We start from the raw sequence: 15,860 nt of genomic DNA on the forward strand, positions 1-15,860 counted from the left end.
AAACATCTGGCAGGGTTCTCCACCTTAGCTGGAGAAGCTTCTTCTGTGGTGGGTAACAGGTAACACTGTGACTCATGACTGGTCTAAGGGCTGAAAATGAGTGACTGTGGGTGCCTAGTCCTAAATGGGACACTTATATCAATCCCTACATCCAAGGCTCAAAGACCATGGTGGAAGAGGGGGCAGAAGGAATACATGAGTTGGAGGCCGGTGAGAGCTATGAAAGGCTGTCTCCTGGATGCTTTTGCCTGTTGCATTTGTGGTCTCATTGCCGCTGCGGTGACATATGAAAGACCTGTATGAGATCAGCAGGCAATACGGATTGAACTCCATGAGTTATAAAATAAACCAAAGGAGAGGATATGGAGGGGAAAGGGATGTTTTGGGAGATGTCTAGGGGAGTGTTGGGGTGGATAGGATCAAGATACATTGTGTATAGGTATGAATTGTCAAAGAATAAATAAACAATATTTAAAAAATAAAAGTTAAAAAGTTTAGGGGCTGGAGAGATGGCTCAGTGATTAAGAGTACTTGCTGCTCTTGCAGAGGACCCATGTTTGGTTCCCAGCACCTAAGTTAGGCAGCTCACAATCACCTATAACTCCAGCTTCAGGGCATCTAATGCTCTCTTCTGGCCTCTGTCACACACACACACACACACACACACACACACACACACACACACACACACACCTAAAATAAATCTTTAAGTGTTTTAAAAATTAAATATTCCTAGCCACAGCCAGGCTCTGGGAATAAATGATGCTCCCCAGGAGTTTACTAAGCTCCTCCTACAAGGGGCTTTTTTGTGCCATTACTTTGTGGACAAAATCAAGAGCCTCTGAAGTCCAGCCACCTCCTGTGTGGTGCCCGACACCCGCGTGTGATGTGCCTGTGTGTGGCCATTTCCATGTACAGAGAAGATGTCCACATGCAGTGGGCAGCACAGCTGCTGAGAGACCCTTTTCACCCTTGACTCCTTTTCACAAGTTCCTTATCAGGTTCTGACATAGAGAAGTTAGGGAGGGGGCTTCCCCTGCCAGAGGCTTGAGCCGGCAAGACCTCAGCAGTAGACCTCGCCGGCTCTGAAAGGCACCTGGTAAGGCTTGGCTGAGCCTGTCTGGCAGGCTCACCTAAGAAGCTACCCTGAAATCTCGAAATGGGGGCAAGCAAAATGGCTCAGCAGGTCAAGGCGCTTGCTGCCAAACCCAGTGACCAGACATTGGTCACTGGAAGCCACCTGATGGAAGAAGAAAATTTACTGTAAGTTGTCCCCTAGCTACATATGTCCTGTGGCATGCATGAACACACACACACACACACACACACACACACACACACACACACACACACACACACGTTAAAATTTGTAAAAAGCTGTGAATGATTGGGGAGGGGAAGCAGCTCCTTGGGCCATTGCAGAGACTGCTCTACCATTTGCTGATCTGTAGGGAGGCATTGGGGAGCTCTGCTGTGGGCATTTGTGGCATCTTGTAGTTTATGTCTGCATGTATGATGTGTGTCATGTGCCTGCTTCTGTGCTCGTTTGTGTCACTGTGTATGTATGTACTTCATGTGTGTATCATGTGCATTGGGATTGTGTAGTTTGTGTTTCTGTGTGTCTCAGCCTTCTATATGGCTTCTATATGGCTTCTGGGTATTTGTATAAAGTTTGTGTGTTACCATGTAGCTTATAATTTCTGTGAACAGACTCTGTGTGTTTATTCATGTCCATGTGTCTTGTATGAGCGAGCTTTCCTCAGTTGTAACCTGAGGCACCCCCTGGTACCTTGAGAGTCTGAGTTGGAGGAGAACAAGATAATGAGGAAGTTCATCATCTCCAGCAGAGAGTTCTTAAAATGCAGATCAGTTTCCATTTCCTCAGTTCTTGTTTTAAGGAAAAAAAATCTGCCAGGTCCTTGGCCACCTGTGAAGTGGGGCTTGAGCTTGACACACGTGCCTGGGATTTTACAAAAGCCTGGCTTCTGCAGCAAGGCTCTCTACTTCCCAGAGTTCCCTGAAGCTCTCTCATGCTGCTGGACCAGTCTCAAGTGGGGGTTGGGGGCACTGAGCCTTCCTGCTCTGTGAAGGTCGGTGGGCGTGGCCAGCAGAGGGTGGGGTGAGGAGCACAAGCCATCCAACCTCCTAGGGCTGCGAGTGCCTGCTGAGAAATCTTACCCCCAGGGTTGTGTCCCAGCCACCACTCAGAGCCTTTGGATTTGGACACTGGACTTCACTGTTGGAGAAAGATCAGCAAGTCATCAGGTAAAATGGTGTCTGGGAGTCGGGTGGTAATAGCTTCCTGTTCTGGGGTGCTAGCAGGGTAACAAGTCGATAATGAAAATGTGCAGATAAGGAGATTGAGCAGTTAGTATGAGCATTTCTGATTTTACTGGGGAGCCCAGCAGCAGCAGCAGCAGCAGCAGCGTTTCAGACCATAGCTCCCTGGAAGTCTGTGTCCCAGGACAAAAGGGAATGAGGTAGGGAATTTGGAAATCAGAGCCTGGCCATTGGGCATTTCTTCAGAATGGAGCTCACTGAAGTGAGAGAGCATTAAACCATCAAAGTTGCTGCTTTTCATCTATTCACGCACAGTGAAATAAACGGGATCCACATAGCCAGCACTTTTCCATGACATGGTTATTAAGCACAGAAGTCTGAGCCAGTGGACATCCTTGGGAAATCAGAGCCCCAGGGCTCAGTTACGTCCCTCTAGCTTGTAAAACTTGGTCAGTGTCTTTAACCTTCAGTGATGTTTGAGGAACACTGACTTAAACCAATGTGACAATTCTACAAAGCCTAGGTTCGGGCTAATAGCTGTGAACTGCAGCTGCCCACTGAAGCCACCACGAAAATTCCATTCCCTGAGGTTTGCTTGCTGACTGGTGCCTGAGCTGGGCTGGCAACAAGGCCAGCCTAGATGCCTGTGAACTTTAGTGTAGCTGATGATACCAACTCACCTCTGGAAGCTTCTGAAGATCCAGTCTGCAAACAGAGGAAAGCTCCAGAAGGTAGGAAAGGGTTTTAGGCTGTGTTTCCAAACTCTTGAGTACAGTTGTTCACCTTGGGTGTAAAATGGGGGTGACTTAGGAACATACGCTTTCTTAGCATCCCCAACCTCATGGCTCAGTTAGCTGAGTTCTAAGGGCATGAGCAACTATTGTGACTGCCACTGGAGACCAGCAATGTCCTCGCCTGGAACCTTGGCCAGTATATGGCCAATGTGTATTTTGAAAATATGGTGTGGGCTAGGAGGTAGGGGGCGAGACATGAGGGCTCACACAAACCCCTGCCTGCTGAAAGAGATCTGCTTGTCTCAAAACAAAACCAAACAAATACACAGACATGAAACCCCAAGTGGCTGCTGGGTCAGGGCAGGGAGCATTTTGCTAGTGATGAATCTTCAGGGAAAATGTGAGACGTGGAGATAGTGGCTTTGGATATGTGGTGGGGTCGGGCATGGGGGCACCATGGGATCGCTAAGGGAAGTTTGGGGAGTCTGCAGGCATCTGAGCACCTTTGCTTCCACGGAGACCAGAGACAAGGAGGACACAGAACTACAGAGGAGCTGTGGGGGTGGAGTGGGGTGTCCCAGGTGAGGGGAGGGAAGAAGGGTCTTTTAGTTGGAGGTAGGCCTGCAATGCGGTCCTATAAGTGCCAGGGTCGAGGGCCCCTCTAGAGGTTTAGGAAACAGCTGGGGCCTCGAGGAGGGAGCCTGGTGTGTTTGTTCTGATGTATGGGAAACAAGAGGGTGCTCCCTACCCCCCAACTGCCTTGAGCTGCCAGTCTTCCGTCCTTGCAGGATGCTGGCTTTCTAGGTGGTTTGATGAGGAATTTTGTCATCTTTTCTGACTGTCCTTCCTAGGGGTGGGCAGAGGCACTCCCTGATACCCCAAGAGGTCCTGCCACCCTCAACTAGATGGCTTGTCCTTGCCTGGACACAAATGCGGTCCAAGGCCTCCAGCGATCCAGGGAACTTACCTGGCTGGGGTCTGCCAGAGGGGTCCTGCTCTCAGCCCTGCCTGCTGCAGGTGATGGACGTGGTGGTGGTGGTGGTGATGGTGGTGGTGGTGGGGGGGGTGGGGGTGGTGGTGAGGATGTGTTCTGCAGTGCAGAGGGGATCACACTCAGGTGGTGCTTGGGTCTTCCCTACTTGAGGCAAGGCTCAGGGTTTCCAAGCTGATCTGCAAGGTGTGCCGAGGAAAGCCAGCACAGCAGTGGACAATAAGCCGAGCCACTGGAGCCCAAGGGTCAGATAGCCTTTGCTGCACAGGGGGGTCTGGTCCCAGGAAAGTCAGGGGGGCCAGACCCTTGCTGTGCATTTCACACGGCTTTCTCTTCCTTACCTGGCGGCTATGATCCCTTCAGGGAACTGTCTCTGGTCTGGAGACCCTGTGGGTGTTTCTAGAACAAAGCCCTCTTCACTCTAAGACCTCTTGTTGCACAGAGAGGGTCACTTCCTCGTGCTACCCCAGGCTCTCCTTCCTGGTTGCAAGGGGACTCTTTAAAACACGAAGTGATTAATAGCCATGCCACTTGGTTGAATGATCCAGAAGCTTCCATCAAGTTCACATGCTGGAAAAAAAAAATCAGACTGAAGGAATAAATAGAACAGTGGTCTGTGTCCTGGCCTTGCAGAGGGACAGAGAAACAACTTGACCCATCTGCCCTTGGTGGGACATGCATTTGGCCCTGTGTGTGCATCTTGGGTTTCCTGAACTAGAAAGGCTGTGCCAAACTCAGCCGTTTTGTCTGGAGGCATGCCTACCCTGCCCCCCGCCGCCCCCCCTCCATCCCCCATTCCTCAGTGGACATGAAAGGACTGTAGAGTCATAGCAAACCTGGCAAGCTAATCCCTACAACAGCTCTGCACCAACAGGATGCTCTGGGATTGTGATGATCCACATAGAGAACAGGCAATAACGAGAATTCTCAGGACCCGGGATGGATTGATTATAGTGAGACATCAAGGGATCCGGCTTCAGTGTCATGTTCGGCACACACAGTGTGAGACAAGAAGGCATCAACCTCCCCAGCTCAGCACAGTAGAGGCTGGTTGTTTACCAAGGAGCCGCTTGCTGAGGTACAGCTCTGCTGACCCGGCAGCACTGCTTGGACCTCCCCACTGTTCTACTTCCTGTCCCTCAAACCTCCTCCAGTTTGTTTGCAGCGAAACTGATCTCTGCTCCATTAACGCCAGCCACCTCACTATGTCAGAACTGCTAGCCATGTCCCCCAGACCCCTGAGGAAGAGCTGAGACAGTCTCGTCCTGGTCAGGACTTAGGGTATACAGGCCTGGTGTAGAGGGCTTAGGAGAGAGAGGAGCGAAAGAGCATCTGCAGGAGGGGCCGTGGCTGCAGGGAGCTTGCTGGACCTGTAGGGGGTGCAAGTGCTGCTACAAGGCTGGTCGGGGAGGAGACAGAACCGGGGGAAGGTGGGTAGCAGCCACAAAGGGTGATGTAGGGTCAAGTATGAAGACGGCAAGATTCCGCTGAGTCTGGATCATTTGTTATTTTCTTTTCTTTTTTTTTTTTTTTTTGGTTTTTCGAGACAGGGTTTCTCTGTGCAGCTTTGCGCCTTTCCTGGAACTCGCTCTGTAGCCCAGGCTGGCCCCGAACTCACAGAGATCCGCCTGGCTCTGCCTCCCGAGTGCTGGGATTAAAGGCGTGCGCCACCACCGCCCGGCTGTTATTTTCTTTTCAAAAAAAGCTATGGAATCTATTTGTTTTCCTTAAAACGAAAGGATGATTAAGTTATTTTTGGTGTAAGTTTTGCTGAGAAAGAGCTGTCTGTGGCCAGCCTGGGGTACAAGGCCATGTCCTCACATATGAAGTCTTCAGGGTGCATATTACATGCTCCTGGCAGGGCAGGTTCATGGTGCCCAGTAGGGCTCAGGCAAGCTGAGGCTGTGAACACAAGGCAGTGCTCACACTATTATGAACTGAGGGAGCCCTCCCTCCCACAAGGATGGACTGGTGCTAGGGTGGCAGTGTGACTCCAGAGGCCAGGCCATATGGAAGTTCCCAAGAAGACCGGTCGTGGTTGGGTTCCCAGAGGACAAGCTAGGACTGGGGTGTTCCGGTGTAACAGATGAGGCCCAGATGGGAACATCTGGATTTAGAATGTGTTTGGAAGAACTAGATAAAACATGTGTGCCAGGTGAGCAATGCCTGCATTGTCCCCAAAAGAGAAGACCACAGGAAGTGGGCAAGTGATGGCAGGTTCATGCTGAGTCAGGGTGTTGGGTGTGTCCATTGGAGACGACTGAGCTCAGGGCCAGGCTGGGCTTGGAGACCGTCTCCATCAGGTGACTAATATTGGAAGCTGCAGTGGGGTCTCTTGGGGAGGCTGCTGGGCTTGGAGTGAAGCCAAGAAGAGCAGGAGGAGACAGTACCTAAAGAAGAAGAGCTAGAAACCCTAGAGAAGCACCCCGAGGCCAAACCTCAGCAGGCATGGGGCAGCTTCTGGGAGTCTGAGAGTGGGGTGGACCCCAGGAGTTATCAGCGACTCTCACAGGCATATCAGCCATCCAGGTGGGAGGGCAGAAGCCTGGAGGAAGTAGGCTTGAGGGGAGTGGAGAAGAACCTGGCAGCCTGGAGAAGATCTGCTCAGGAGGAGACAAGCTGAGCAGAGGTTGTAGGCTGAAGAGTGCCATACACTCATAAGAAATAATCCAGAGAGAAGCCATGTGGCCTGAACCCAGTGTTGTTGCTGGAGGGCTTCTCTCCAGGTTCCCCAAGCCCCGCAGTCCCACAATCCACTTATAAAATAATCACTCAGACGCTTATATCACTTATAAACTGTATGGCCATGGCAGGCTTCTTGCTAACTGTTCTTTTATCTTAAATTAACCCATTTTTATAAATCTATACCTTGCCACGTGGCTGGTGGCTTACCAGAGTTTTTACATGCTGCTTCTCCTGGTGGTGGCTGCAGTGTCTCTCTCCTCAGCCTTCTGCTTCCCAGAATTCTCCTCTCTCCTTGTCCCACCTACTTCCTGCCTGGCCACCTACTTCCTGCCTGGTCACTGGCCATCAGTGTTTTATTTATATAGAGCAATATCCACAGCACAGTGTCTTTCAGTGCTAAAAGCTTGTGAGAGTTATAGTGGGACGTGACAACCAGGACACAGACATTGACACGATCAGGGTCCATCTTAACCCTTGCATGGTCCTGGCCTACACTCCCATCCCTGCTCAGCGGCAGGTGCACTGATCTGCTCTCCCCGTCTATCCTGTTGTCATCTCAAGGATGCTGACACGTGGAACCATATGGCATGTGGCCTTCTGAGATTTGTTTTTTCTTCATTCTGCGTTCCCACTTTGTAAATTCATACATCTTGCTGTGTCCAGGGGCTTCCTGTGATATGGATGCACCCCCTCACTTAAGCATGAACACAATGAGGGACCTCAATTCTTTCCCATTTTGGCTAAAATGTCTATAAATGTTGAGATAGGTGTCCAGGAGGACAATTGCTGGGTGACATGGGCAGGACCTGGTGCTCTCAGAAAAGAAGCTGCCGTATGTTGAACATTCTATGTGAATGATTGACTGACTAGAACTTTGTGATTGTGGAGGGCTGAAATGGTGCCAATCCAGAGTCAGATTATATTGGGCTATCTTTAGTCTCCACCTTTAGGGTCTACTTTCTGTATCTAATGCAGCATCTTTTAACTAATGCATTCTAATGGTCTTCACTTTAGAAGGCATTAACAGATCACTAGCTCCTACCAACCCCAAAGCTAAGGAAGCCATCAGTATCCGAAGCCTATAGCAGAGATTCCCTGCTTTTCTGTGACCCATTGACCTGATGTCCCTGTAGATTTGTCAATGTGGAATGTTTTGCACTTACACGAAACTAGGCAATATATGGCCTTCGGTTGACTGACTTCCTTCACTGAACATAATCTCTACAGTTTCCTCCATCGTCTGGCAGGTGTCCCTACAGCATTCTCTTGCTGTTGAATTATATTTTGTTCTGTGGATCCCCAGAGCATATTTATTATCATTGTTCTCTTGTATGGCTAAACCATCTTCTATTTATTCAAGGGACAAAATAACAACTCCTGGGTGGCTTGAACAACAAACATTATTTTCCAGAGTTTAGGAAGCTAGGCAGTCTAAGATCAAGGTGTATGCAGATTCAATTCCTGGTTCTCATATGGAGTCTTCACTCAGTGTCCTCACACATCAAACGAGAAGCAAACTCTGAAGGCTCTGAGAAAGACACTGGTCCCATTCATAAAGATTCCATTCTCCCCAGCACTCGGAAGGTAGAGGCAGGCGCATCTCTGTGAGTTCGAGGCCAGCCTAGTCTCCAAAGCAAGTTCCAGGAACGGTGCAAAGCTACACAGAGAAACCCTGTCTCGAAAAAACAAACAAACAAACAAACAAAAAGATTCCATCCTCATGACCACCTTCCTCCTTAGACCCCAATCCTTCTCAAAAGACAATACACTAGAACCCAATCGCTCGCCAAAGACTATATCTTAACACCATCACATACACTAGACCCTAATCCCTCTCCAAAGACAATCTCCTAACACCGTCACATGCAGGAGGATAACAATATGTGAATTTGGGGTTGGAGTTTCAAATATTTAGGCCCAAACCTCTCTTCATGGAATGTTCTAAAAGGACGGGAGTATTTAGTGCTGGCAGAAGATAATGCTCTTGAATCAGGGCTGATCACACCATTGTGGAGCCTTTTGATAAAATGTCAGGGAAAACTGCCATCAATAAGACTAAAATAAAGCTTTCCTTTATCCCTAGTCTCTCTCTCTTAACCTGTCATGGCATATTTTCCATTGTTTTAGGTTTTATTTTTATTTACCTTTAAAAACAGGATCTTACTCTGCAGCCTAGGCTGGCCTGGCTTCAAACTCCTTGTAATCCTTCTGCTTCTGCCTCCCAGTTCCTAGAATTACAGATGTGAACCACTATGCCTAGCTATTTATGATGTTTCAAAATTGCTGTTTAATGCCATTATCCTCAGTAATGAAAAATTAAGTTTTATTAGTCATCTTTGTATATTACAATGCCAGTTTTAAACTTAAATACCAAAGCCTATTTTTTGTCTGTGGAATCAGCTAATCACATGACTGATGTTTTGTAATGTGCATGTACACATGTGGTTTGTTCTTACCAGGATGAAAGCCCTGGAAGAATCAAACTCAACTGCTTTTTTATTTCATGTTTTGATACAAGTGTATTCTACCAGCACTGTCTGTCATATTGATTTACAAGTCATTTTTATCAGACATGGCTAGCCAAAGCAGGGTACAAAACATGTAGGCATCTTTCAATGCCAATATCTTTTCTTATTTGACACAAATTCTATCTCCACTAGGTGTGTGTCCAGTTGTGTTAGTCAGCTTCTCATAACTATAGCAAAATGTCTGAGGTAAACATATTGCAGAGAGAAAAGGTTTATTTTGGCTCAAAGTCTCACAGGTGTAAGCCTATGATGGGCTGACACCATCACTTTGGGGTTGTGGTAGTGTATATACACATGGTAGAAAAATCCCCTCATCTCATGGTCAGGAAGGGAGAGAGAAAGGAGGAGCTTGGGGCACCATGGCCCTCTTCAAAGGCATGCGCCCCCAGTGACCTGAAGACCCTCACTAGCCTTACCTCTACAAGGTGCTCCCTTGTCCCAGTAGCACATGGCTTGAAGACCAAGCCTTTTACGTGTGATGGTTTGCGGACATTCTAAATTGAAAGTGTAACACCAGCCTATGTAGTTGTAGATGTAACACACTTGTCCCGTGCTTGTTTTGAGTCTTGTTGAACCCTACTCAGTGTGGATCCACAGGAATCCTGTCTCAAAGTGTATCCTTGGTTTCACAGAACCGGTTGACAGCAAACCAGGTTGCCATAAAGCCAATTGCTTGAGTTATTTGATGCTATAAAATGCGAAAAATAAAAGTAGCAAATGGTTTGAAATACAGCCCCAATGGTAGTTACAGTACATTTTCTATCTTTATAGCAACAATTATTACTTTCTCAATGCAATTAGGAGCAAAAATTGTAACCACCATAGCACAAACAAAGAAAGACGTTAAAGCCCTAGTCAGAGGTAGCCATGCTTTGAAGGATTTGTCTGTTTGCTTTGATGCTCTGTACAAATAATGTATACATGTTTATTTCAATAGGATTATTAAGCACAGGTTGTCTTTTATATATTCTTTTCTTTAAATTTTTTTAAGAAATCTTTTTTTAAAGTTATTTATTTTTATTTTCTGTGCATTGGTGTTTTGCCTGCATGTATGTCTGTGTGAGGGTGTCGGATCCCTTGCAACTGGAGTTACAGACAGTTGTGAGCTGCTACGTGGGTGCCAGTGCTCTTAACCACTGAACCATCTCTCCAGACCCCTATATATCCTTAATATTTACCAACATTACTGAACGTCCCTCCTCATAATTTTTTATGGCCTCGCCGTATTTCATACTATGCGCATCTTAAAATGTATTCTAAGTCCCAGCACTGAGAAGAGAAGTGGACACAAAGTCACACTCCTGACCAAGAAGCTGTTGGCATCTGACAACTGCTGAAAGAGGAAGATTGGTTTTCTCCAATGGCATGCCACTGGGGGTATCATCAACACTCCAGGGCAGGGCACATGCCCAGGAGTAGCTGGCTCACACAAAACAGACTTCATGGCAGTGTGTGTGTGTGTGTGTGTGTGTGTGTGTGTGTGTGTGTGTGTGACTTTCGTTTGTTTGGATTTTCATTTTTTAAATTGTTGTTTGCTTTGTTTTTTGAGGAAGAAAGACCATGAAGTTGGGTGGGTAGAAAGATGGGAAGGATCTGGAAGAAATTGGGGGAGAGGAAAATAAAATGATCAAAATGTAGTGTAGGAAAAAAAATTAAAATCAAAACATTGCATACTTGAAAAATGTATTGTGTTCTATTCTAGAACGTATGAAATGTACTGAGATGTCAGCCTTGCAGACAGCCACACGCTCAGCCACACGCTCTCTCCTGTGTGAGGCCGCTAGAAGGGCTGTGTTTAAGTACCCTCTGATTGTACAGAGTCTGCTTTTCAGCAACAGCGAGTGGCTTCTTTCTGTTTGACCTAGAAAGACCCGTGAGGGGACATGCACCTAGAGAACAAAGACATCAGGCTGCCCTCAGCCGCGCTGGAGGTCGAGCTCCGCCAGACTTCAGCTGTGTCTGTTCCCACGTGCTCAGACCCTGGACGGCTGCTGACAGTCAGACCCACCACAGGAAGCTACAAGCCCAGCCAGCCAGACCCCTACATCCCCTATGATGGCCGGGCTGCTGAGAAGAGCCACCGTGTTCCTGAACATGCAGAGTTTGGCTCATTCCTCGTGGAGGGGAGGTGAGTGTGGAACAGTCCGTGTCACAGGCATGGGGCTGGTAATACTAAGTTTCTACAAGTATACTTTCCCTTCATTTGGTGGGAAAGATTTCCAGAAAGTTTGTAAAACCATTTTCAGCATTTATCTCCTTCCTGGTTTATTTTAGACAAGTGCTACTTTTTTTAAAATTTTATTTTATAATTTAATTTAATTTTACATATCAGCCATGAATTCCCTTGTCCTCCCCCTCCCACCCCTCCCCCTTTTCCCTCTAGCCTACCCCCCATTCCCATCTCCTCCAGGGCAAAGACTCCCCTGGGGATTGAGTTCAACCTGATAGACTCAGTCCAGGCAGGTCCAGTCCCCTCCTCCCAGGCTGAGCAAAGTGTCCCTGCATAAGCCCCAGGTTCCAAACAGCCAGTTCATGCACTGAGGACAGGTCCCGGTCCCACTGCCTGGATGCCTACCAAACAGTTCAAGCTAATATAGTAAACTTGGCTTCAAATGATAATAAGAACAGAAAGAGTTGTCGTCTACAGATGTGGTAATTTCATATGATATTTAAAGTATTCCAAATACATGATATTGCGAGTATGTGCCATCTATCTATATATTAGAAAATACTGATTCTGTAAACATGACATTTGAATTAATTTAATAATTTTTATGTCATAAACCCTGGATTAGAAGGGGCTGGGGCAGGCCTGGGAATGGCAGAAACGATATGGCAGGAGGAATAAAAAGAGAGAAATCCCTGAGTTGACATAAAGGAGAATCACTTTTGATAAACCTTAAAATACTTGCTCGTGTAAAGATAATAGACTTTATATGTCAATGCTGACACCCTAAATTCATAATTTTCACTTTATATATACCTCCTGATAACGCTGGGTGACTGTGTCTGGCTGACTCAGGGAATGTTGAGTTCCTTACAGTCGCTAGAGGCCACTCTGAAACCTTGTACACTATTATAAATATACTTAGCATCTCTGAAAGACATACTTAAAAATGTAAGAGGATAAGTTTTGTAATGCGTAGTTCACCACTGTTAGGTCCTGGAATAGTGCAATTAACGGGGAGCAGACCACCGAAGTCTATTAACCAGAAGCAACTTCATTCACAACATGGGACGGTGAGGGGGCTTCTAACTAGTTAGGGCCACAGAATTATTGGGTTCTGTGACCCTCAGAGAAAGGGCTATAAGCTTCTTTTTATAGTCAAAGGTTATACACAGGGCAGGGAGTATATAATGGTATTTACAGCGTCTTGGTGTTTCAGCATCTCAGGAGTGTTGTCATGAGCTGGAGCTAGGAGATTTATGGCATCTCAGATTTATGGTACATCTTGGCATCTTGAGACTTGAACCAGGGGTTTTATGGTGGCGCTCTCCAGGCTGTCTGAGATCTGAGGGGGATCTGGGATTTATGACTTCTGATTACAAGGTGTTAGTTAAAAATGTTTACATAGCCATGGGTTCATTTAAATTGCCTTTCCCTTGTCTGGGAGAATGCAGGGCAAAGCGTCAAACTGGCTATCCTAATATACTCAGAAATATGCATATCGATTATAAACATACAATTTTTCATATTCCTGGGATCTTCAACCAAAACAAACAAACAAACAAACAAACAAACAAACACCATGTGGAGCTAGATTGGTTCTTCAGGTTTACAAGTCCACATCCTCACCAATATTTGTCACTTGCTGTCTTGATGGTGACCATTCTGATGGGAATGAGATGGAGTCTCACAGCATTTTAACTTGAGTCTCTGATGGCTGAATAAGTTGAGTACTTCTTAATTTGCCATTTAAATTTCTTCTATTCAGAATGACCATTCAGCCCTTTAGCCTGTTTATTGATTGGGTGGTTTGTGGGGTTTTGGGTGTTTAATTTTTGCAGTTCTCTATGTGTTTTGGATACTAATCCCCTGCCTGATGGGCAGTTGGTAAAACTGTTTCTCCTGTTGTCTTTAGTGATTGATCTCTTTGCTGTGGAGAAGCTTCTTAACTTCATGCACTCTTTTTTATTTATTTTATTATTTTTTTATTGGTGTTTTGCCTGTATGTATATCTGTGTGAGGGTGTTGGTTCCTGGAGTTACAGACAGTTGTGAGCTGCCATGTAGCCCTGGCTGTCCTGGAACTTGCTTTGTAGACCAGGTTGGCCTTGAACTCACAGAGATCTGCTTCTTCTGCCTCTTGAGTGCTGGGATCAAATGCATGTGCCATCACTGCCCTCTTTTTTATTTTTATTTTTACTCTTTTTTTTTCTTTTTTGAGTTATTTCCTGTGCCATTGGAATTCTGGTTAGGAAATCCCTTCCTATACAACTGTGGTGGTTTAAATAAGAATGACCCCCAAAGGCACATATTTGAATGTTTAGACATCAGGGAGTGGCACCATTTGAGAAGGATTAGGAGATGTGGCCTTGTTGAAGGAAATGTGTTAATGGGAGGCTCTCTCTCTCTCTCTCTCTCTCTCTCTCTCTCTCTCTCTCTCTCTCTCTCTCTCTCTCTCTCTATCTCTCTCTCCCTGCCTACAGATCAGTTTGTAGCTCTCAGCTACTGCTCCAGTGCCTGCTTGCATGTTACCATGATGACAATGAACTAAACTTCTGAAACTGTGAGCTAGCCCCAATTAAATGTTTTCTTTTATAAGAGTTCCCTTGGTCATGGTGTCTTCACAGCAATAGAACACTGACTAAGATACTGACATACTTAAGGATCTAATTTATGCTTTCCTCTAGAAATTTCAAAGTTTCACATCTTACACTAAGGTCTTTGATCCATCCTAAATTGATTTTTGTGCAAAGTGGGAGATGTGGATCAAGTTTCAGTCTTCTAGAACTCTGTTAAAGAGGCTGTAGTTTCTGCAGTGTATGTTTCTGAAAGAATGATGGACATTGTCAAAGGTCTTTCTGCATTGACTGAGATGATCAAGTAATTTCTCTCCTTAAGTCTACTTATATGCTGAATTATGCTTTTGATTTGCACACATTGAGTCAACCTTGTATCCAGTAGAAAATAAAACTTGGTTATAGTGTATGGTCTGAATGTGTTCTTTAAAGTCAAATGTGTTAAAAATTTCTGTATCTATGTCCATCAGAGAAACTGGTCCATAGCTTTCTGTCTTGAATCCTTGTCTGATTTGGTATCAGGGTTACACTTACTGTTGGGATGAGTTTGGTGTTCCTTCCCTTTCTATTTTATGGAACAGTGAGGAGCTTTAGAATAAAAGTGAAGAGATTGGGCACCCTTGTCTCTTTCCAGATTTTAGAGGAAATCTGGTTTTAGCTCTTCTTTGAAGATTTGGTAGCATTCAGTAATAAAACTTTCAGGCCCTGGACTTTCTTTTGTTAGGGGATTTATTAGGGTTTCATACTTGCTTGTTATTATTGTTAGTTATTTGGCGGCACTCTTACCCTGTGAGGAAATGTCACGAAACATGACAGAATCCACTAACAAGAGTTTTATTAAGATAAGAGAGAAAGACAGGTGTGCTCAGGCCTGCAGAAGAGACACGTGCATGGAGAAGAAGAAGGAAGCTGGGAATATGGCGCCGGCTTATAAAGGCTGGGTCGTGCACACATACAAAAATCCATATGGCTGCTCCACGTATGTGCGTAGATCACATGGTGGCATTGTGTGCTCTTACACAACCATGCAAAGTCACGGGGTCCTGGTCACACAAGACGCCTTGACCCAGAAATGGCTATTTTGACCCAGAACTGGCTAGGTGGAAGTGTCTAGGTCGGCTGGACATGGCCTACCGTGGGGGCATGTTGTGAATCTATAAATTATATTTTCCTTCTTTGCATATTCCGATCTCAGGTGGACACACTTAGGGTTGCCTTTGAGTGCTGGGCAGAGTCTTCCTCATAAGACTCTCCAGACTGCACCCCTGGGTGACTAATATTTTAGGTAAGGGTGCCTCCCAAGTATGAGAGTACGGGAAGTGTTCATAGTACTGAGATGAGTACATGCAGAGGACTATCTCTGTGTTTTCTAGGCCTTTGATTATGAATTACCCTGCTGAAGAAATGCAGCTATGAGTATCATGTACATCCCTAGAACTTGGAGATTTTCAGGCTCAACAGCAGTGAAAAACAGATCATTCCAGAATTTGGTTTATATTGTGTTAGAGATTTTTATGTTAACTTGGTACAAGCTAGATTCATTTGGAAAGCTGGACCCTCAACTGAGAAAATGCCGCTACCAGATTGACCTGTGGCAAAGGCTGTGGTGCATTTTCTTGAGTGATTGTTGATATGGGAGGAAACAGCTCACTGTGGGTGGTGTCATGCCTGGATGGTAGTCCTGAGTACTGTACAAAGACAACCTAAGCAAACCATCAGGAACAAGCCAATAAGCAGCCCTCTTCCATAGCTCTGCTTCAGTTCCTGCCTCCAGGTTTCTGTCCTGACTTTCCTCAATTATGGACTTGTGACCAAGGCGATTTACAGAAGAGTTTATTGGGCTTACAGTTTCAGAAGTGAGTCCTTGACCATTACAGCAGGCAGTCAGGTATGATGCTGG

The 15,860-nt window shown here is 46.0% G+C and overlaps 1 protein-coding gene across 1 annotated transcript in view; it reads left to right on the top strand.

Moving 5' to 3' along the window:
* Positions 1–2,114: 2,114 nt before the first annotated feature.
* The window catches only part of Oca2 (OCA2 melanosomal transmembrane protein), a 274,614-nt gene continuing 260,868 nt past the window's right edge, over positions 2,115–15,860 (top strand). Inside the window, exons 1-2 of the mRNA XM_076565552.1 lie at positions 2,115–2,265; positions 11,084–11,346. Coding sequence (XP_076421667.1) covers positions 11,102–11,346 — 245 coding nt within the window. The 5' untranslated portion in view covers positions 2,115–2,265; positions 11,084–11,101. The remainder of the gene's footprint in view (positions 2,266–11,083; positions 11,347–15,860) is intronic.

Source organism: Peromyscus maniculatus, chromosome 1 (genome assembly GCF_049852395.1).
Source record: "Peromyscus maniculatus bairdii isolate BWxNUB_F1_BW_parent chromosome 1, HU_Pman_BW_mat_3.1, whole genome shotgun sequence".
Taxonomy (NCBI): domain Eukaryota; kingdom Metazoa; phylum Chordata; class Mammalia; order Rodentia; family Cricetidae; genus Peromyscus; species Peromyscus maniculatus.